Here is a 19,566-nt window from a genome sequence, read left to right on the forward strand (position 1 = left end):
GAGCGTGTTCATGGGGACAGATGGCACAGAGCCGAAACAACGTCTGTGCATGCATTGCTTGCAGCGCGGATCATGAGCAAGAGAAGTGAAAACGTCGATTGACTCGATATGCCCGTGTGGTTTTGCATGTGAGGGTCTACTACGGTCGTGTGGCAGCAGGAGCAGCTTGCAATGGCGCGCTAGTGGTGTTGGTCGCTGCTGCCGTCTGTGGTGGACCTGCAGCCGCTGCCGTCGTCGCCGGTGATGCTGTTGCTTCTACTGCTGGTGGCGCTGCAGCCGTCGATGCCGCTGCATTGGAACCCGCCGCCTGTGCTGGTGTCACCGTCGATGCCGGAGCACCGCCTTCGACCGGCGCAGGTGGTGCCGCTGGAACCGCCTTACGGAAGAAAGCCGCTGCACCTGGCGTAGCAATCCCACCAGCCGCCTCGACCTTCTCTAGACGCTCGATCTGCTGGTCGCGCACCTTGTCCTGCCACTTTTGCAACTTGCTCGTCTCGTGAACAGGGAATCCGAAGATACGCGGGCGATAGCGTTCCACTTTGGCGGCTGCAGCTGCTGTCGAGTTGGCAGGTGGGTTGTTGGATCCAGGACCACCTGCGGCGCCTCCTGCCGCAGCTGCTACCGCTGACGACGACCCAGCTGCCCCTGATAGCGACGATCCGTTGCCTGCAGCACCAGGAATAGACATGATCGAGTCGTCGACATCGGCCTGGTCTGCGTGTGTGCGTGCATCGGAGCGGTGTTGCGAGGATCCGCTCAGCAAGAAAGGCGATTGCGAGGTGGGCGATTTGGATGGCAGCACGTTGGGATACACCATGAAGAGCATGTGAGGGAAGGTGCTGCCGAAAAAGGCGCCATCAATGGTACCGTGTCGGCTGCTTTTGGGAGAGTAAATGTCTTCGCATCGTGGGCAGAAGAGCTTGACTGCTTTCTGGAAGGGGTTGTCGCTGAGGCCGACGGGGAGCAGAGGTTGTTGGTAGCAAAGGACGCGGGGACATCGACCGAAATCGGCGCGCTTGTACTTTTCGAGCATCTTTGCGAGGCCGCGTGTGGTGATGATGTAGCGTGCGTGGACGAGACCGTATAGCAGCTTGGCCTGCGCTTCTACGGAATCTCGGATGGAATCGGAGAGGTCATCCTCCAACGAGTCGGTGATGAGGTCGAGTGCCTGCGGGTAGTGCTGCACTTCTGCGTTGAGGCCGGTGAGGTTGAATCGGTCGAGGATGTAGTCTTCATCGACCTCGCAAAAGTACTCGTTGCCTTTGGTGGAGAGGAACCAGGTGACCCACGAGTTGGCGGCGTAGTCGCTGCTAGCCTCGGTGAGATCGTCCATCATCTTGTGGCTTTAGTCGTCGTGGACAATGCGAGGCGTGCTAAGATGCAATGAGGCCGTGTCGATGTGGATGTGCAAAGCTCGAAAGTGGAGCTCAGCTGAATCTTGCTTGCTGACTGAGGTGAGCAGCGGATGAGTCGATGTGAGAATGAACGACGACTCGATGCGTGTAAACAATCGGAACGGTGTCAGCCTGGCGGTCGAAGGTGGCGCTGTGATATGGGACTGGGTTCGAAAGCTGAGTCGGTTGCGTCGGAAGATGCCGATTGAATGATTGTCGCAAGTGAGCTGAGTCGGACGATCGTTCGAAGCGGGATCGATCCGTGCGATCAAGGTGGAGCGGCTAAGTCGGATAGGATGCCAATGCGACCTATTGCAAGGCTTTGTACAAGCGCCGAGAAGCAGATAATGGCGAGATGGTGGATGCGTGAGGGTGCGGAGACGAGAATCAAGACCCAAAGTGTCTGCGTGAATGCCGAATCTCAAGCCAAGCTCGCTACGTTAGAAAGAGCTCGTGATTTCCGGGTCCGCTTTCCTTGCTGGAGGAAGAAGGAAGGAATTTGGCAAGCAATCCGAATGAGGCAGCAGACAGCGATGTGGGAAAATTCAGTGAGCCGTGTGATCAGACCACACGTTCCAAGCAGGGTGAGGCAGAGACGCGCTTCTCGAGGATCAAGGCGAATGGATCGATCGGGCAGGATGCGACAAAGCAAGGATAAATCGCTGATCTGGCTGGCTGACCTGACATCCGGCACCGACAATTTCGCCGGTGACACTGAAAGGAAAAGCAAGCAAGCGGAAACGGCGACGACGGCGGGATGTTTCCGCTCAGCCCCAAACAGATGTTGGGAGATGGTTGTGACTGTGCGGAATGAGGCGAGGGTGAGTTGCTGCTGCTGCTGTTTTGTATTCGCGAGAATGGCCGAACAAAGTCCGAGAATTCGAACCAGCAGCGCTTGTTGGAGTAGAAATTGAATTGCCCGGCCATTTTGACTGGAGCTGCAACTGAGATTTTTCGGCCTCAGTCTCGAGAATTTCACCGATATCGCATCGCGACTCTATCGATGCCATGTGTGCCGTGCCAATTCCAGCCGGCCAAAGGCTTGCAAGCTGGCTCGCCCTCCCTTTTCCTTTAATTTTTCTCTCGCCTCAACTTTTTTGGTTTCTTCCTCGCTGAGGAGCGCGCACAGTCTCTCCCTGCCCGTTTGGCTGTGTGTGTGTGTGTTGCTGTCCTGTCTCTTCGACTTCTTCTCTCGCTTCGCTGCTCGTCACGAATCTCGGATCACCCGCATCCTTCCTCTTCGTCACACGCCGTCTTTACTCTCCTTCACACCATCCCTATACCTTCACCTTCGTCATCGTTGTTGCCGTCGCTACCGTAGCTGCGCACGATTACTCACCTCAAAATGGCCGCCGCTCGCTCCGCTTTCGCCTCGTTGGCCCGTGTCCAGGCCGCCAACCGATCTGGTCTCCGATCGCTCTCCACCACCACAGCTGCCAAGCAGCCCTCGCGTCTCCTCGAAAAGGCAACATCGTCCCCCGTCGCAAGCTCGTCTCGTCTCACCACCAACCCTGCCGCACTCACCGCCTTCATCCCCTCCAGCACCCGCAATGCTTCCACCGACGGCAAGCCCCAGGAGATGACTGTTCGTGATGCCTTGAACTCGGCCATGGAGGAGGAGATGCTCCGCGACGACAAGGTCTTCATCCTCGGTGAGGAGGTTGCCCGCTACAACGGTGCTTACAAGATCACTCGTGGTCTCCTCGACAAGTTCGGCGAGAAGCGTGTCATCGACACTCCCATTACCGAGTCCGGTTTCGCTGGTTTGGCGGTCGGTGCTGCTCTTTCCGGCCTTCGACCCGTCTGCGAGTTCATGACATTCAACTTTGCCATGCAGGCCATTGACCAGATCATCAACTCTGGTGCCAAGACCTACTACATGTCCGGTGGTAACGTGCCTTGTCCTGTCGTCTTCCGTGGTCCCAACGGTGCTGCCGCTGGTGTCGGTGCCCAGCACTCGCAGGACTACGCTGCCTGGTACGGCTCCATCCCCGGTCTCAAGACCATTTCGCCTTGGTCCGCAGAGGACTGCCGTGGTCTGCTCAAGTCGGCCATCCGCGACCCCAACCCGACTGTCTTCCTCGAGAACGAGATCCTCTACGGTCAGCTCTTCCAGATCTCTCAAGAGGCGCTTTCGGATGACTTCACCATCCCCATCGGTAAGGCCAAGATCGAGCGACCAGGAAAGGATATCACCATTGTCTCGCACTCGATCGGCATGAACTACGCCATGGAGGCCGCCGAGATTCTCAAGAAGGAGGAGGGTGTCGAGGCAGAGGTCATCAACCTCCGAACCATTGCTCCCATGGACGTCGACACTATCATCGAGTCGGTCAAGAAGACCAACCGCATCGTCACTGTCGAGAGCGGCTTCCCTCAGTTCTCGGTCGGCGCTGAGATTGCTACCACCGTCAACGACTTCGCTTTCGACCACCTCGACGCTCCCGTTGAGCGTGTCACTGGTGCTGCCGTGCCCACCCCATACGCAGCCAACCTCGAGAAGCTCTCGTTCCCCGACACTCCCATCGTCGTCCGTGCTGCCAAGCGCGCTCTGTACAAGTAGACGTCGGTCAAAACTGCAACGCGGTGCTGCTCACTTGACTTCCAGTCTTGACTAGGTTGAAAGCAGCCGGGAGGCCATCTCTGCAGACCTCTCCTCGACGAGCACCTCGCTTGCCGCCTCTGTACGCCCATCGTTTGGTCCTATGTGCTTGTAAATCTCATCCGTGTTATCCGTTCGTACCGTGTCTCATGCGCACAGCGTGGGCTGACTGGGCCATTTCGCGTCACTTTGAGGTTGATTCGCGGCATGCTCTCGTACCGAAACGGTGTCTCTTCACTGATGCCGTTGGTTCCACCAGGAAGCCCGTCCGGCGGCAAGCAAGTCCGGACTTGTGTGAACCCTCGGATCGCCCGATCGAAGACCGGTCTGCATCCGATACGAGCGCCTTTTTGTGCACCCTGTTCCTTATGGTGATTTTTGGTCCCCAATTTCTTCGTGCAAATTTATTGTTCCGGTTCGTCCAACGTTTGTCTTCGAGGCGAATGTCTTTCCTAACGGAGCGTGTAAGATGACGCCGTAGAACTCGGCAATGAGGGCAAGCAAGCAAAAGGGTTCTCAGAGGCGTCGGTGGAGCCAAAAGCAAGATCGTGTCCGGCATCGTGGCTAGCCGGATAAACGCACCCTCGACTCGAAAAACTTCAAACACGTGGTCGCGTCAAGACATGGCTGCCGTAGCCGATGACCCTCTGCAGCGTACGAAGCTTGTTTTCGCCCTTACCAAATGCTCGTGAAGCTTCTCGTGCGCACAAGAAGGGCCGAGACGGGTAACGTGAATATGAAGTTCAGTTTTTAGCCGGAGAATGCTCGGTCAACTGCGCTGGTGTCGGACATCGAAGGCAAGACCTGGCGACCATCCGAAGGAGTTGTCGCGTGCTTTCGCGGTCAGCAAAATCCCAAGCGCGAACGAGAGGTACGCTTGACGGAGCACCCTCTTGCTGAAGTCTGGAAGGACTCGCCGTGAGCTTGCACTATGCTCTCGCACCCATGATGTAAGCTAGGCGCCGCGGTCAGGCACATGTGAATTTGTCCGAGCGACGTCAGATACGATTGCATTGCAGCCGACGGTAGTATCCATAGCCCGAGCGCCGACGATGGCACGCGACTTCATCGTGCCCCGTCCGCTCGGCGTCCATCGTCGAGCCATCACTGCGTGGTGTTGACTGTCAACTGTCACATCGAAGCGAGACCCAAGATCAGGGTCCACCGCGGCGAGGCAGGAAGAAACTTTTGACAGCTTTCCAGCTCCGCCCCTCCCGTGCCGGTATAGATCACGATTCTTTTATCCTTGAGCAGCCATCTTCCTTCTCTGACGTCGCACAGGATTATTCCGGGCCTGCAGAGCAGGCATCGCCGGCAGCGTCCAACGTGTGTGCTGCCATCGGTCGCGTTACTCTTCCATGCTGTCTTCTCGTTCCCGGTGCTAAAATGCGTCCTGTCAACCACGTGGTGAGCCGTCATCTGCAGCCGCCGGCTTTATTGCCTATCTCCCGAGCCTGCCCGTCTGTGTGCAGCGGTGTGCGTACCCTCAGTGGCATCGCGGGCTCCTCGGCGCTCCAACTACGCCCGAGGTCCGCTTGCGAAAGGTGACGGTGGAAGCGAGGCCTGTCAGACTGCTTCGCTTAGCCACTCGCGGTCCACGTTGCAGCCTAGCTGCAGTTCTCTCGCTTCCTCAGAAATGAGATTGAGGAAGCGGTCTGCTGTCAGCGTCGGAAAAAGAGCATCCCGCTCCGAGCTCAAGAGCGCATGCATGGTCGCGACCGATGCCTAGCTTGAATTTCATGCTTCCGATCTGAGCAGGCCTTCGCCTTTCTCTCACGTTTGCTTGATCGGCCATCTTGCGCTCCCCTCGCTTCCTTCCCACGCAGCCCATTTCGCTATGAACTCGCTCACAATAGAGCTGAAGCAGCCCTACTTTGCACCTGTCTCATCCGGCCCATCAAACAAAACGCGTCCTTAGAGCCAGATTATCCTGTCACGCACGCTACGGCGTATGCTGAATATCCGAGGCTGTCAGTATGGCAGCGCAGAAAAACTTATCCGGATGCCTCTTCCTGAAGGCTGCTCCTCTGCCTCAATTGTGTACCAAGGTACCTCGTTGTGAGTTAAGATTGTGTGGCGCTGGATCTCGCTTGCGGTGATGCCGTTTGATTGCTTTCATGCCGCTCCCCTGTCATGTTCCGAGATGGCTGCACTACATAGCAACCACGATGCTCTTCATCGACTCGCTTCGAAAAGTATAAGATCACGCTACAGTTGCTTTGCTTGTCGATTGCCATTCCTTCCTCACCAGAACAACTTGTCCCCTCTCCACCATACCACCTCTCGCGACCTCCTCCTATCGTCTCACGCTCTTTAGCGCTCGATCATCATGTCGACGGCAACCATTCTCTCGCACCTCTCTCCCGAATCGTTGGGCGAGGTGTCGAAGCTCATCAACCAAAAGACCAGCGTCGAGACGGTCTACTTCTTCCCGATCAGCTTCATCACACTCCTCTTCATTCTCTACCTTCTCGCCAATGTCTTGCACAATCTCATCCTCCCCCGGGCCATCGGGCACAAATGGCACAAAGATATCAAGCCGGAGCACCGCCGCACTATGGTGGTATACGTACTCCAGATCCTGCTCACCACGGTGGCACTTGTGCTGCAGCTGGCGGTTGCGGCATTGCTGCAGAACGAGTTTAGCGTGTGGCGCATCAATGTGTTGCGGGCATCGGCGTGTATCATCGCGGCGCTCTACGTCTTCGAGTTAATCTATCGATACCGCATGACGTATCCTATGATCTCGCACCATGCCATCACGTGCTTCGCCATCTCGCTGTCGTTGGTCATGCTCGAGAAGCTGCAGGATCCGTCGTTCGCCCTCACTGGGTTGTTGTGGATCTTCCAAGCCACCACGGAGCAGACGTGCTTCGTCGCACTGTTCATGTACCGCCTCTCGGAGCCAGTCAAGGTGCTCCGACCGCTGTTCTGCGTTTCTGCGGTGCAGAGTCTGGTCTTCAAGTTCGCCTCTATTGGCGGCACAGTGTGGGTTTGGGCGACCTACCAGCGCCACGGCACATCGGAATTGTCACACGCCTGGACGGCCCTGTTCTGGACCTCGACGGCTGGTCTCGCCTTTTCGCAAGTATGGGGCGCTTGGGTGGTGTGGAAAGTCGGTGCCTCGCTCGAGAAGAGGTACCAGCAGAAGAGGGAGCAGGAGGAGGCGGCTCAGGCAAAGCAGACCGTGCCCGTGCTGAGGAGGAGCGAGTCGACGATGCAGTACCTGCACTATGGAAAGGCGAGCATTTCGGCAGGGACAAGCAGAAGCCCTTCGATGCAGATCGCTGCATGCGACTTGGAGAAGGGCAGCTTTTGACCGAACTCGGTCCAGGAGATTGCGCTAATCAGTCCGCATGGACAAACATACTCAAAAGGAAGCTCATTCACAGCGACCATACACCTTTCCCACTAGAACTCACTCCACATTGTCATAGACGCTGCATAAATCTTGGCAGCAATGTTATCCAGCTCCGAATGTCACCTGATCATTCCGCATCATGCTTGAAGCCCTCTTGATACTAACGAAGATGACGATGTCGACAAGACAATAGATTTGAAATGTTAGACCTCAGTAATTGCATTCCGAATTGCGTCCGAAATTCGTCCGTGCGAGAATTGCGCCCGCACCGCAACGGGAAGGTGAGCTGCGACCATGCGGGATCGGCGGAAGGTGTTGCCGCGCTGTCCTGTGCTGTGCGTGTTCCAATCCGACGTCCAAAGCCAATTTACACTTTGGCGAACCCTATCCTATCGATCCAACCTTCCGCTTCCGAGCTACTCAGCACCACCACATTGCCTTTTGTCGCCGCTCGCAGCACGATCTACCATCTGAGAAGCACTTTGCAGCGCCCTGCTTAGCCACTTGCCGCAACAAGAAGCACCTACGTTGCCAATCGGCTAGGACCATCGAACTCTGCTCCTCGAGAGATACCGCCTCCGCCAAAGCAAACAAGGCCTCATCACAGCCTCGAAGCAGCTCGGACGACCACAGGAATCCAGTCGAGCGCTCAAGGACCCATTTCGCGATCAGAATCCTCACATCTCCCCGGTCGCCCACCATGTCCAACGCACCAGGTGCTAGCACAGCCGAGTTCGGCCAGCCACTGCGAAAGTTCAAGCTGGTCTTCCTCGGCGAACAGTCGGTCGGCAAGACGTCGCTCATCACACGGTTCATGTACGACACGTTCGACAACACGTATCAAGCGACGATCGGCATCGACTTTCTCTCGAAAACCATGTACCTGGAGGACAGGACAGTGCGTCTGCAGCTCTGGGACACGGCTGGTCAGGTGAGTAACACGGTTGCTAGCGCTGATACATAGATTGTCGGATGAAGGACTGACATTGTGACCATGTTTCTCCGTCGGTACAATCCTACAGGAGCGGTTCCGATCTTTGATTCCATCATATATCCGAGACTCGTCGGTGGCAGTTGTGGTGTATGACATTACGAGTGAGTAAGCCGCAGAGACGGACAAGCTTCCGGTAGCCCGGCATCCGCATTGTCGAATCGCTTTACTGATCTCAAACCCGACTTCTTTCCTTCGGCACTTGATCCAGACCGAGCATCATTCCAAAACACAGCGAAATGGGTCGACGACGTACGAGCAGAGCGCGGCAACGACGTGATCATTGTTCTGGTCGGCAACAAGACAGATTTGAGCGACAAGAGGTAGGTAGAATTGCCTCATCTCGTTCAGCTTCTCGATCGTACACTGACACCGATCCGGTCTGTCTCGGCTTTTGACATGTACAGACAAGTGACAACGGAAGAAGCAGAGAAGAAGGCGCAAGAGTTCAATGTGATGTTCATCGAGACATCGGCCAAGGCGGGGCACAATGTCAAGGTGCTGTTCAAGAAGATCGCACAGGCGTTGCCTGGAATGGACAAGGATGCGGATGCGGCGAATGGCGCTGCCACTGCCAACAAGAGTAAGTCGATCGTACCTGTGCTGCGAGAAGACAGATAGCAGCGAGACTGACTGATGACCTTGATCTGCTTTCCTCAGCCATCGACGTGACTGCTGCGCCAGCAACAGCGACCAACGAGGATGGATCTTCGTGCAAGTGTTGATCACGGCTTCGAGATTCCTTTCATCGCGTCAGATCAACCCACACTGCATCGCACCCGCAGACTAGCCCGGCACCTTGTGACAAGTGACAGCCCACATGTAGAAACACCGACACCGTCGCAGTCGGTCGAGCATCCGTCTGCAGCAGTCTAGAGCCAATCATTGTCACCTCAGGTACGAGTTTGGGCTGCGACGCTTCGCCATACAGGCTGTTGAGTGCGAGGCAGTGAGCATGATGGCCCCTTGACCACAGCTTGAGCAGATGATCTGCTTCTTCTTGATGCAGGGGCGGGCGATTGCAAGCGCTGAGAGCGAGGCTTGTGCGTTTGGCAGACTCAAAGCGGGGCAAAACTCAGAAGCGAAGCGCCTTTTTCACGCAGTGCGCCCTTTCAAACGTCATTTTAGATTGGATCGTCACACTGCAGTTGTGCCTCTCCGCCCCGCCCATTTCTCCACAAAATAATCCAACTTTAAGTTTATCAGCTGGCTTGAGCCAAAGCGCTCCTTCTGACTGCGCTTCCTTGCTTCTCTCTCTTCATCATCGCTCGCTCTTTGCCAGCACCTGGTCCACCATCTCACTTGACACCGACCTATAGAGAAGCAGATACAACAGCTGGCCCAAAGCGTCAGCGCCAACACCCGCCATCATGGACAGCCTCGACCTGCCCACCCATCAGCTCATCCTCGACGGCTTGGCCCTCAACCTCGCCGAGGACATTGCCAACGTTCCTTCTGCTCGAGCTCGCGTTCGTGTTCTCTTCGCCCAGACCGCCACCTCCAGCAAGGTCACCACTGGCTCCAAGCTCTTCCTCTCCGCCTCGGCTGCCAGGACTCAGATCAGCCTCGCGCTCTTCGCTTCTTCCATCTCCTCCGCCTCTCGATCCACGGAGCACACTACCGACGTCAAGAATGACGAGCACCTCGCCCCCGTTCTTGATGATCTCGAGACTCTTCTTCGTCAGCTCACTCTAGTCGACTTTGACCACGATATGAGCTGGTCCCAGCAGCCTCTTCCCGATCAGCTCGCCTTCGCTCTCGTTTCGAGCTTCCTTCGCATCTCGATCAACGCTCCTCAGCACCGCGCTCGTTGCGTCAATGCCATTTTCGATCTGGCTGCCAAGCTCGGCGATGCTCTAGGCGCCACCGCTGGCGATGCTCACACCGTCATTGTCAAGCTCGTCCCTCTCTTCAACGGTCTCTACCGAGCCATCGCAACCACTTCCTTCGCCTGGAAGCTTCACGAGTTCGCTCGCCTCGCCGACGTTCTCAACACCATCCTCACCTCGACGCAGACGGTGAGGAGGCTCAACGAGGTCCTTCTGCTTCTCGAGGACCAGATCGACATCCGTCAGCAGGCCGGCCGAGCCACCAGGCGAGCTCCCAAGGTGGCCACCGTACGACCGACCGATGACCAGTCCGAAGCTAGCGTCGACACCTTCTTCTCTGGCGAAGAAGACGAGGACGCTGATTTCGTCAGTCCCGAAGGCGGCTTCACCTACGCTGACGAGGGCTCAGCTGCTCAGGATGCGCAGGAGTATCGCATCTCTTTCCTTTCCAGGTACCGCTACGCTGGGACCCCGCTTTCGGGTCACTACGTCCTTCTCGCCTCGATCGACATCCTCTCCACCACTTTGGCTCAGGCACTTGCCGTCAATGCTCGTCCTCCCATCAAGGACTTTTCCGACTTCCAGAAGCTCGGTCTCGACCTCGACCGCATCGACCCCAGTCGTCAGTCGCAGGCCGACCGCTTCGATCTCGACTCGGACGGAACCCTGGACGATGCCGAGCGCAGCCACAGCCGCGCCATCCTCGCCCCCGGCGCCACCAAGAAGGCTTGGGACTCGCTGCTGCGATTCTCCATCCACCCCAACTTCGCCAAGTCGTCCTCCCTGGCCTCCACCGGCAACGGCCACGCTAATGGCCATGCCAACGGCTCTGCTCCTCAGGCCAATGGCAGCGCCAACGGCAGCATTCTTGCGGCTGTGCCTGTCATTGGCTCCATCGTCACCGATGCCGACAAGTCTGCCGCTTTCGGTCAGGCCGACGCTTCTCCTTCCGCAAAGCTCTCCTTGCACGATCTCGACGACACTCTGTGGGCTGTGCTCCGTGCCAGCAACAAGGGCTTCCACGACGTGCAGCGCTTCCTCCTCAGCGAGGGCGTCAAGAGCCTCCAAGTGCTTCCCGAGCTTCATGTCCCCGAGCTCCTCGCCGAGACGCTCAAGCTCTCTGCTCTCTGCTCCGTTGCCCGCAGTATCGCCGGTGGCGAGCAGGTCGACAACAACGTCTTTGTCCGCATCCGCTCGCTTCTCAGCGAGAGCTCGCCCATCTACGACCCTCGCGTTCAGGGTGCCGCTCTGCAGAGTGTCGGCGTGCTCGTCCGCAACAACAACGCGCTGGCTCTGCCCATGACCCGCGTGCTTCGTCACTTTGTCACTTCGCCCATCCCCATCTTCTTGCCCAGCGCTCGCGGCGTCAGCTCGCCTGTGCTGCTGTCGGCAGCTCGCTGTCTGTCCACCTGCGTCACCATCGCTCCCGGTGACGATCTCGTGGTCTCGACCATGTACAACCTCCTCAACTACCTCGGCAGAGACACGCCTGGCGGTCTCGGTGTCGGTGGCGTTGCGGGCAGTGGTGCCTCTGTACGCAGCGGTGCTTCTCGTGCTGTCACCTCGCGCGACCAGGTCAATGGCATCTCCATGTCTGGCTCGCAGGCCAACATCTCCGCCCGCTCCGAAGACCAGAGGAGGCTCATCAACCTCAGCACCATCACGGTCATCTCGCGTCTCGCTTTGGAAGTCGGCAAGCCCGACGTCACTTCGCTCACCATCTCGATGCTGCTCCAGCGTCTCCGCAACGCCGACATCTCGGCTGAAGCTGCCATCCTCGACAACATCGTTCCCCTGGCTCTGGCCGGCCCTCGAGGCGCCTATGTCGACGTGGTCCGGGCTCTCTCTGCCGTGTCAAGAAGCGCCCTCACCGGCGGCGCCAACCGTCGTGCCGCCGTGGCCGTCGAGTCTGCCCAGCTCAAGCTCGCCCGAGGTCTTGGCCGACTCGATGAGCGAGACGAGCGAGACGCCGCCGCTTCCGAGGAGGAAAAGGAAGCCACCGGAGGTCGCAAGGAGATCTTCCTCATCGAGCTGCTTCAGCTCTTCGCCGAGAAGGGCATGCAGTTGCAGACCGTCGCCTCTTCCACCAAGAGCAGCAAAGAGGAGCTTGCCGAGCTCAACACAGACCTCGCAACGCTGCTGCCCGCCATCGCAGCGGTCCTCGAGCACAAGGACATCCATCCAGAGGTGCAGCCCACCACCGAGATGGTCTCGCTCTTCCGCAACATGTGGTTCCTCTCGGTTCTCTTTGGCTACGCTTCGCCGAACAACATTCGAAGCAACGTCGCTGCGGACGGTAGCGCCACTCACCGTCCCGGCTCGGCTGCTGAAGCACAAGCCGAAATTGTCGGCAAGTCGCTCATGTCGATCTCGCTCAAGACGCCGACGCTGGTGCCCGAGAGTGCACACAACTACCTGGAGAGCGATCTCGAGTACAACTCGGTGCTCAAGCGCGAGTTCTCCAACCAGACACTCGACGCACAGCGCAAGGCGCTCAGCGCCGTCATCCCCACCCACGCGTCCGACATTCGTGGCTTCAGCTACGCTCAGGTCACCTTCCTCTCGACCATCTACGACCTCGAGTGCCTCCGCAGCCGCATGGGTCGCCCTTCTATGGTACTTTCGTACTTCATCAACGAGGGTCTCAACAGCAGCGCTCTCGTGGGAGCTATGCAGGCCATCGCCGACAAAGTTATCGAGTTCTTTATTCGTGACCTCGGTCAGCAGGTCAACAAGCATCTGCTCGACCCTCGCGTGGCCAACGAGGTCAAGAACCTCATGCTCGGATGCTGCCACCGAGTGTCCAAGGTGCGTCAGGTCTCACTGAGCATTCTCAACAAGCTCATCTACGCGCTCCCCTCGCTGCTCTGCGATCAGGACGTGGTGACGGCCATGCTCGAGATCCTCACCCTTCTTCGCGATGGCTGCGAGGCCGAGTTCAAGGATGAGTTCGCCCCCACCTACCACTATGTCTCGGACCGAGCCCACATCTCCTTCGACCTCTCTGACTCGTACCCTCAGAGGAACGAGATTCTCTCTTCCTTCCTCACCAAGTCGCGCGAATACCTCTCGCTCATCATGACGATGGCACCCTTGGAGCTGCAGGGCATCCTCGAGCGCTACCTCGGCACCTTCGACGACTCGGAGCTGCCTGACCGCAGCGAGCTCGGCAAGAGTATCGCCCTCGAATACGCCCGCGCCATGCCTGTCTCTGCGCGCAAGGAGCAGTTGCTCCCCAACCTCGGTGGATGGCGCTCGGATGCCAGCAGCAAGTTCATCGGCGAGCTGTCGGCCAAGAGCACCTACCTTGGCGAGATGACCGGTATCCATCTTGCTCTCACCAAGGGTCTCGTCGAGCTGTCCAAGGACCCGACCAACAACATGTCGCCTGCCAGCGTCGCCGAGTGCCGAGAGCAGCTGGCCACCCTTTCGAACGACGTCGGATCCAAGAAGCGTGCGCTTCCCTTCGCCGAGTTGCGTCGACTGCTTTACCGCACCGCTGCGCTGGTGGTGGCGCTGCCCGAGCCGGATTACGAGCTGCTGCACTTTATCGTCTCGATCCCCTTCCAGGTCTTTACGCCTGAGGCTATCTCCGCCGCTTGCCAGGTATGGACGTGGGTAATCGGCGCCCGACCCGAGGTGGAGACCAAGGTCATGGTCGAGCTCACCATCGGCTGGGCGATGACCGCCAAAGCTCGCAAGGGTCTCTTCTCGCCCACTCTGACCACCAAGCACCCCTTCCTGCGAAAGACCGAGATGGGCGCCTTCAACCGTGAAGAGATCACCGCCGAGTCAGAGCAGGCAGCTCGCCTCTTCACGCCTCACCTCACGCTCATCCACCTCATCGCGAGCCGCTTCCAGGCGTTCCGATACCGCGATCCCACCATGGTGCTCACGCTTGTGCGGCTCTTGCAGCACTCGGGTGCCGCTGTGGACCGTATGAGCACCCACCCTCTCGCGCGAGAAGCCAGGTTCACGCTGCTCAACTTTGGTTTCCGTCTCATCCAGACGAGCCAGCTCGAGGGTCTGGTCGAGTACCACCTTCGCGACGCGCTCTACAAGCTCGGCTATGGCTGGTTCGCCAGCTCACCGCAATGGTCGTTCGGCGGCAACCGTCTGCAGCTGAGCGCAGACATGCAGGTCATGCAAGAGACGTTGGAGCTGCTGCAGCGGGATTCGATGCGCGCAGACCAGCACGTGACGAGCTTCCCGCCGACGCTGTCGTCGGTCCGCATGCCCGGCGGTGTGACGCTGCAAGACGCGATCAAGTCGTTCGGCGACAAGAAGCGGCTCCTGCAGCTGTTGGTCGAGAACGAGGTGGCGAGGCTGTCCGTGTGGGCCAACCCGCTCAACAACAGCGCTAGGGGCAGCGACTTTGTCGGGCCCTTCAGCAAGGGTATGACGGACGCCTCGTGGGGTGCCACGGTCGAGTCGGCCTGGCGCGTCAGCCCTGTGATCGCCGTGCAGCTCGGATCTCGCTTCCAGTCGAAGGCACTCAAGAGCGCCCTTGGTCGATTGATCCGCAGCCAGCCGTACAAGGTGGTCGACACCCCGGCGGCGCTCAAGTATTTGCTCGAGGACCATCTCAAGTTGGCCAAGAAGGAGAGTTCCGACCTCAAGTGGCTCCAGTACTGGGCGGCTGTCTCGCCGGTCGAGGCGATCGACCTGTTCCAGCCCGAGTACGAGAACCACCCGCTGGTGCTGCAGTACGCTATGCGCTCGCTCGAACAGCATCCCGTTGAGCTCACCTTCTTCTACGTGCCCCAGGTCGTCCAAGCGCTGCGCACGGACGAGTACCACTATGTCGAGCACTTTATCTTCGAAACCTCCAAGATCTCGCAGCTGTTCTGTCACCAAATTATCTGGAACATGAAGGCGAACAGCTACAAGGACGACGAAGCCGAGGAGGAAGACCCGATGAAGCCGACGCTCGACCGGATGGTGGACAACATCGTGCAGGCGCTCTCCGGCGAAGCGCAGGACTTCTACGAGCGCGAATTCGGCTTCTTCAACGAGGTCACCAGCATCTCGGGCAAGCTCAAGCCGTTCATCAAGAAGAGCAAGCCGGAGAAGAAGGCCAAGATCGACGAGGAGATGGACAAGATCAAGGTGGACCCGGGAGTGTACCTGCCTTCGAACGCGGATGGTGTGGTGGTGGATCTGGACCGCAAGTCGGGCCGACCGCTGCAGTCGCATGCGAAAGCGCCGTTCATGGCGACGTTCAAGGTGCATCGCGAGATCGTCAAGCCTGGTGATGAGGGCGATGAGAACACGCCGCCCAAAAAGACGGGCGTCGACGTTTGGCAGGCGGCCATCTTCAAGGTCGGCGACGACTGTCGTCAGGACGTGCTGGCGTTGCAGGTGATTGCCATGTTCAAGAACGTCTACACCACGGTTGGGATCGATCTGTATCTCAACCCGTACCGTGTTACTGCGACGGGTCCTGGTTGTGGTGTCATCGATGTCGTCCCCAACGCTACTTCCCGTGACGAGATGGGTCGAGCCAAGATCAATCACCTGCTCACCTTCTTCATTGGCAAATACGGCAACACGGACAGCATCGCTTTCCAGCGCGCGAGGATGAACTTCATCCAATCCATGGCGGCCTACTCTGTCGTGTGCCACATCTTGCAGATCCGCGATCGCCACAACGGCAACATGATGATCGACGGTGACGGCCATCTGGTCCACATCGATTTCGGCTTCCTCTTCGACATCGGTCCAGGAGGCATGCGCTTCGAACCGTACTCGTTCAAGTTGAGCCACGAGATGATCGACGTCATGGGCGGACCTGGTTCGCAGGGCTTCCGGATGTTCGAAGAGCTCGTGGTCAAAGCGTTCCTCGCCGCCCGACCGTTCTGCGATGAAATCGTCGATACGTGCAAGTTGATGCTGGGCACCGAATTGCCCAGTTTCAAAGGCATGCCCACCATCGATCGGTTGAGGGACAGGTTTAAGCCCGAATTGACCGAGAGGGAGGCTGCGCAACACGCCCAGTGGCTCGTCAAGGATGCGTATGGTAACAAGAGAGGCGTGCTCTACGACAAACTGCAGGAGGTCACCAACGATATCCCCTTCGCCAAGTGAGCGCGGATGGCAGGGTATCGGTTCTGCTTTGTCTTCATATTGCAAATGACATTCATTCGGAACACTGCACTGCGGGGGAGCTCTGGAAGTGTTGAGTCTGTGTGTGATATCAAGCCGTGTGACTGCAGAGCGTTTGGGGGATGCAGTGAGTGCTCCTGCGAACCTTTGACGCTTCATTTGACAGCATGGTGCACGGACACGATGTGTGTCGACATGGCCGCCTGCTTTGAAGGTGCGCAAGACGGGCCTCTCGCGAGGGCTCTTTGCTCATGTGGAGCGGCAGCTTTGTGGTGTTCCGCTGGAAGCTTGGAGAGGTGAATGACGGCTAGACCCTCGAGTTCTCATGCCGCGCTGCAAGGCGCGGTCGCGAATGGCCAGCCACAGCTGCAGCAAGACTGAGTCGCGGATTCGCTGTCACGTCTAGCTTTGGATACGATCGCGACCGTGCGGCTGTGACGAAGACAAAGACAGTACACATGCGCAAGATGATCTGCGATCAGCGATTGCCCATCTTTGAGTGGGTCGCGTCGCAAAGGTGCCAACGGAGTCTGCCTATACTTGCAAAGGTGGTGCTCATTGCGACAGCGCTTGATGTTGCGCAACGTCACGTTGACAACGAGACGGTTGTGGTCGCCCTGGCGTGCCGGCGCGTGGAGAACGAACTGGCAGTCTCGCCAGAGGAGTGCATTGCCTGGTCCACAGCCGGCGGACGCGACGAGCTCGCCGACTCTGCAGCCCGTAGCAACGAGAAGGCCAAAGAGAATCGCCATCTGCACCCGTTTGCGGGCACACTTTCATTTGCCGTGAAGCGCCAAATCCGAGAATCTGTTCGTAATCGGACGAGGCCACGTACTTCTTCTCGTCAGGCGGTCGCACCGACGGATGGTGCATGACGATTGACTTGACGGCTTCGCGGATCCTGCTGCCGACGCGAGCTTCTGGCTTGGAGCGACAGTAAAAGCCGTAGAAGACGATCGTGATCGTCGTGCTTGTGCGGCCGATGTCGCCGTCGAAGCGCTTACACGCCCAATGGGTCAACGCCGACCAGAACTGGTCTGGGAAGGGCGTGTCCGAGCGGAGGTATTGATCCAAATCGGCGGGGATGGAGAGGTCACCCTTTCTGCGCTGCTCGGCGACAGACTGCTCGCCGAAGGCTCGCAGTTGCTCTTCGGCCTTCTCGTGGGATCGAACAGTACTGGAAGCCAGCTGTCGTTCAAATTCCTCCTCGTCGGCCACCTGAATCGCTGCCTGGACACCGGCACGCAGCTGGCTCGCGTTGGGTCCGATGACAGGCATGTGGGTCGCGGGCGAACGCAAAGGGTGTTATGGTCGAGCACAGGGTGGATGTCCGATCGCGCAAGCAAAGAGACAGAGAAAAGCGCTCCGTTTGGAAAGCTTCTGTCGAGGACATCGATGCTGAGAGCGATGGTGGAGTTCGGACTGAGAGTCGATCTGTCGAGGAAACGGATCGATTGTCCACAGGGCGATGAGGTCGAGACAAATGGAGTGAGTGTCGATGCCAGAACGGATGCGAGAAGAGGCATTGCAGAATCTTGATGCTGGCTCCGTAGCCAGGGCCGCAGAGACCAGCCATCGGCCATACTGCCAAGCATCAATGGCAGACATGGTCCAGCCGAGTCTTTGATGCGGAAGCAATGGCAGACATGGCCTTGCTGGGTCTTCGACGCCAAATGTAGAGGAACAGGGATGGACAATCCCGACCCCTTCTCGTGTCCGCAGAGATTGTGTGGCATTCAACGCCCGCTTCATCCGTTTGGTTGAGCAATGGCTCGATTCAGAGCGAAGCAGGCGCAAGTCGCTGCCTCAGAATGCACCCGCACTCTTCGCTTCTGACTTGGAGCTGGGTGCAGACTTCTGGCACACAATGGTTCACTTCGAGTGCAGCGGTACGGTTGACGAGGCAAAGACCGTGAGAGGTGCAGGTTCGAGCTTAATTGCGCTCTTCGTCACACACGATCGTCTCCCACCCATCAATCCAGCCAGCAAGCAAGTCCGACGTAGCAGCAAGACTCGCACCGACGAACGCATGAACCTGCGTCCGAACCTCGACAGACAGCACGCCCGCTGGCCGGATATCGTTCAGTCCCTGAGGCGTGGTGTATCCAACGAGAGCTCCTCACACGCAATTCTAAGTGCACGAGGGCGTATGCGGATAGCTCAACGCACATTCTCGAGCTCGACAGAGAGACGGGAATCGATCGATTGCAAGGAGACGAGAGACAAGGGACGATGCAATGCTGAGCGATACGATACAGTGCGAACGATATTGACGAGGCTGGAACGAACGGAATGAGATGCGATGCTACACGATGAGTGACGAGAAAGAGACTGACGGAACTTGAAAGGACGTTAAGAGACGCGATGCGATGTGAACGATACTGCGAGCTGCCAGTTGATGCGATGTGGCGACTTGCAAACGAAGGTGAGGCGACGCCGATAGCGAAGAAGCCGGACTAGCGCGCAGCGCTACCGGACTGGCTGTGGCGGGACTGACGTCGAGCAGCCCTAGCTGCTCGTGCTGCTGCGTCTCGCGCGCGACGCTCGGCGACCCTAGCAGATCGCTCCTCGGTCGTCTCGAGTCGTCGTTTGTCGAAAAGCCATTTGCGTCGTCCGCCCAAGATGCCGCGAACCTGCTTGCGAGTCGTCTGAGACACCACAGCGTGAGGCTGGACGAGGTCCATGGCGTCCATCGCCTCCTCCATGTCCGCCTTGATTTCGCGCAGATCATCCGAGCAACCGGCATAGCCGTTGTACTCGAGCTGCGCAATCTCGAGCCACGCCTCGGGCGGAAACACCTCGCCGGATCCGAGAAAGTCCCACCATTCGCTGACCTTGACGCAACGGCCGCGGACGCCCGACAGCCACTCCCGACCCCAACTCGTCATCATGCTTGGGAGCGAAAGAAGGCGCGGGTTGCGCCCGAAAGCCTCAGCTTCGGACATGGCCACGCGGAGGAGAAAGCGTCGGTTTCGGCTGATGTGTCGCCGATCATGATGCGAGCCATCATCGACTGGTCGGTGTCGAAAAAACGATCTTCATCGGAGGTGTTTCTCTGCTCTTGTGAGCCTCGCTCTTCCTGCGCATCTTGCTGCTCCTCCGCATCTTGCTGCTCCTCCGCATCTTGCTGCTCCTCCGCAGCTTGCTGATCCTGCGCGTCTCGTCGTCCGCCCTCTGTGTCTCGTGTGTCCTGCGCATCTCGCGCCTGCATGGCGACGTCAGAAGACGAGATGTTCGAGGATTTCGGCAGCTAGACGGCTGCGAGCGGTTTGTGGTGCGATCGC

The 19,566-nt window shown here is 58.3% G+C and overlaps 7 protein-coding genes across 7 annotated transcripts; 4 read left to right on the forward strand and 3 right to left on the reverse strand.

Moving 5' to 3' along the window:
• Positions 1–139: 139 nt before the first annotated feature.
• PSEUBRA_003216 (Casein kinase II, regulatory subunit) lies at positions 140–1,336 on the reverse strand (the record flags this gene model as incomplete). Its single annotated transcript, XM_016436366.1, has 1 exon — positions 140–1,336. The coding sequence occupies one exon, from the start codon at positions 1,334–1,336 to the stop codon at positions 140–142; it is 1,197 nt and encodes a 398-aa protein (XP_016292384.1).
• A 1,403-nt stretch (positions 1,337–2,739) lies between these two features.
• Positions 2,740–3,957, forward strand: PSEUBRA_003217 (Transketolase-like, pyrimidine-binding domain protein; the record flags this gene model as incomplete). Its single annotated transcript, XM_016436359.1, has 1 exon — positions 2,740–3,957. One exon carries the CDS (start codon positions 2,740–2,742, stop codon positions 3,955–3,957), a length of 1,218 nt encoding a protein of 405 aa, XP_016292385.1.
• A 2,368-nt stretch (positions 3,958–6,325) lies between these two features.
• On the forward strand, positions 6,326–7,315 carry PSEUBRA_003218 (uncharacterized protein; the record flags this gene model as incomplete). The annotated part of the gene is made up of 1 exon (XM_059464992.1): positions 6,326–7,315. One exon carries the CDS (start codon positions 6,326–6,328, stop codon positions 7,313–7,315), a length of 990 nt encoding a protein of 329 aa, XP_059321368.1.
• A 742-nt stretch (positions 7,316–8,057) lies between these two features.
• PSEUBRA_003219 (Small GTPase superfamily) lies at positions 8,058–9,073 on the forward strand (the record flags this gene model as incomplete). Its single annotated transcript, XM_016436347.2, has 5 exons — positions 8,058–8,288; positions 8,380–8,452; positions 8,560–8,671; positions 8,756–8,931; positions 9,009–9,073. The coding sequence occupies 5 exons, from the start codon at positions 8,058–8,060 to the stop codon at positions 9,071–9,073; spliced, it is 657 nt and encodes a 218-aa protein (XP_016292386.2).
• A 645-nt stretch (positions 9,074–9,718) lies between these two features.
• On the forward strand, positions 9,719–16,264 carry PSEUBRA_003220 (Phosphatidylinositol 3-/4-kinase, catalytic domain protein; the record flags this gene model as incomplete). Its single annotated transcript, XM_059464993.1, has 1 exon — positions 9,719–16,264. The coding sequence occupies one exon, from the start codon at positions 9,719–9,721 to the stop codon at positions 16,262–16,264; it is 6,546 nt and encodes a 2,181-aa protein (XP_059321369.1).
• Positions 16,265–16,684: 420 nt separating this feature from the next.
• Positions 16,685–17,560, reverse strand: PSEUBRA_003221 (uncharacterized protein; the record flags this gene model as incomplete). The annotated part of the gene is made up of 2 exons (XM_059464994.1): positions 16,685–16,714; positions 17,057–17,560. 2 exons carry the CDS (start codon positions 17,558–17,560, stop codon positions 16,685–16,687), a joined length of 534 nt encoding a protein of 177 aa, XP_059321370.1.
• A 1,178-nt stretch (positions 17,561–18,738) lies between these two features.
• PSEUBRA_003222 (uncharacterized protein) lies at positions 18,739–19,173 on the reverse strand (the record flags this gene model as incomplete). Its single annotated transcript, XM_059464995.1, has 1 exon — positions 18,739–19,173. One exon carries the CDS (start codon positions 19,171–19,173, stop codon positions 18,739–18,741), a length of 435 nt encoding a protein of 144 aa, XP_059321371.1.
• Between the last annotated feature and the right edge of the window lie 393 nt (positions 19,174–19,566).

Source organism: Kalmanozyma brasiliensis (assembly GCF_000497045.1).
Source record: "Kalmanozyma brasiliensis GHG001 unplaced genomic scaffold PSEUBRA_SCAF20, whole genome shotgun sequence".
NCBI lineage: Eukaryota > Fungi > Basidiomycota > Ustilaginomycetes > Ustilaginales > Kalmanozyma > Kalmanozyma brasiliensis.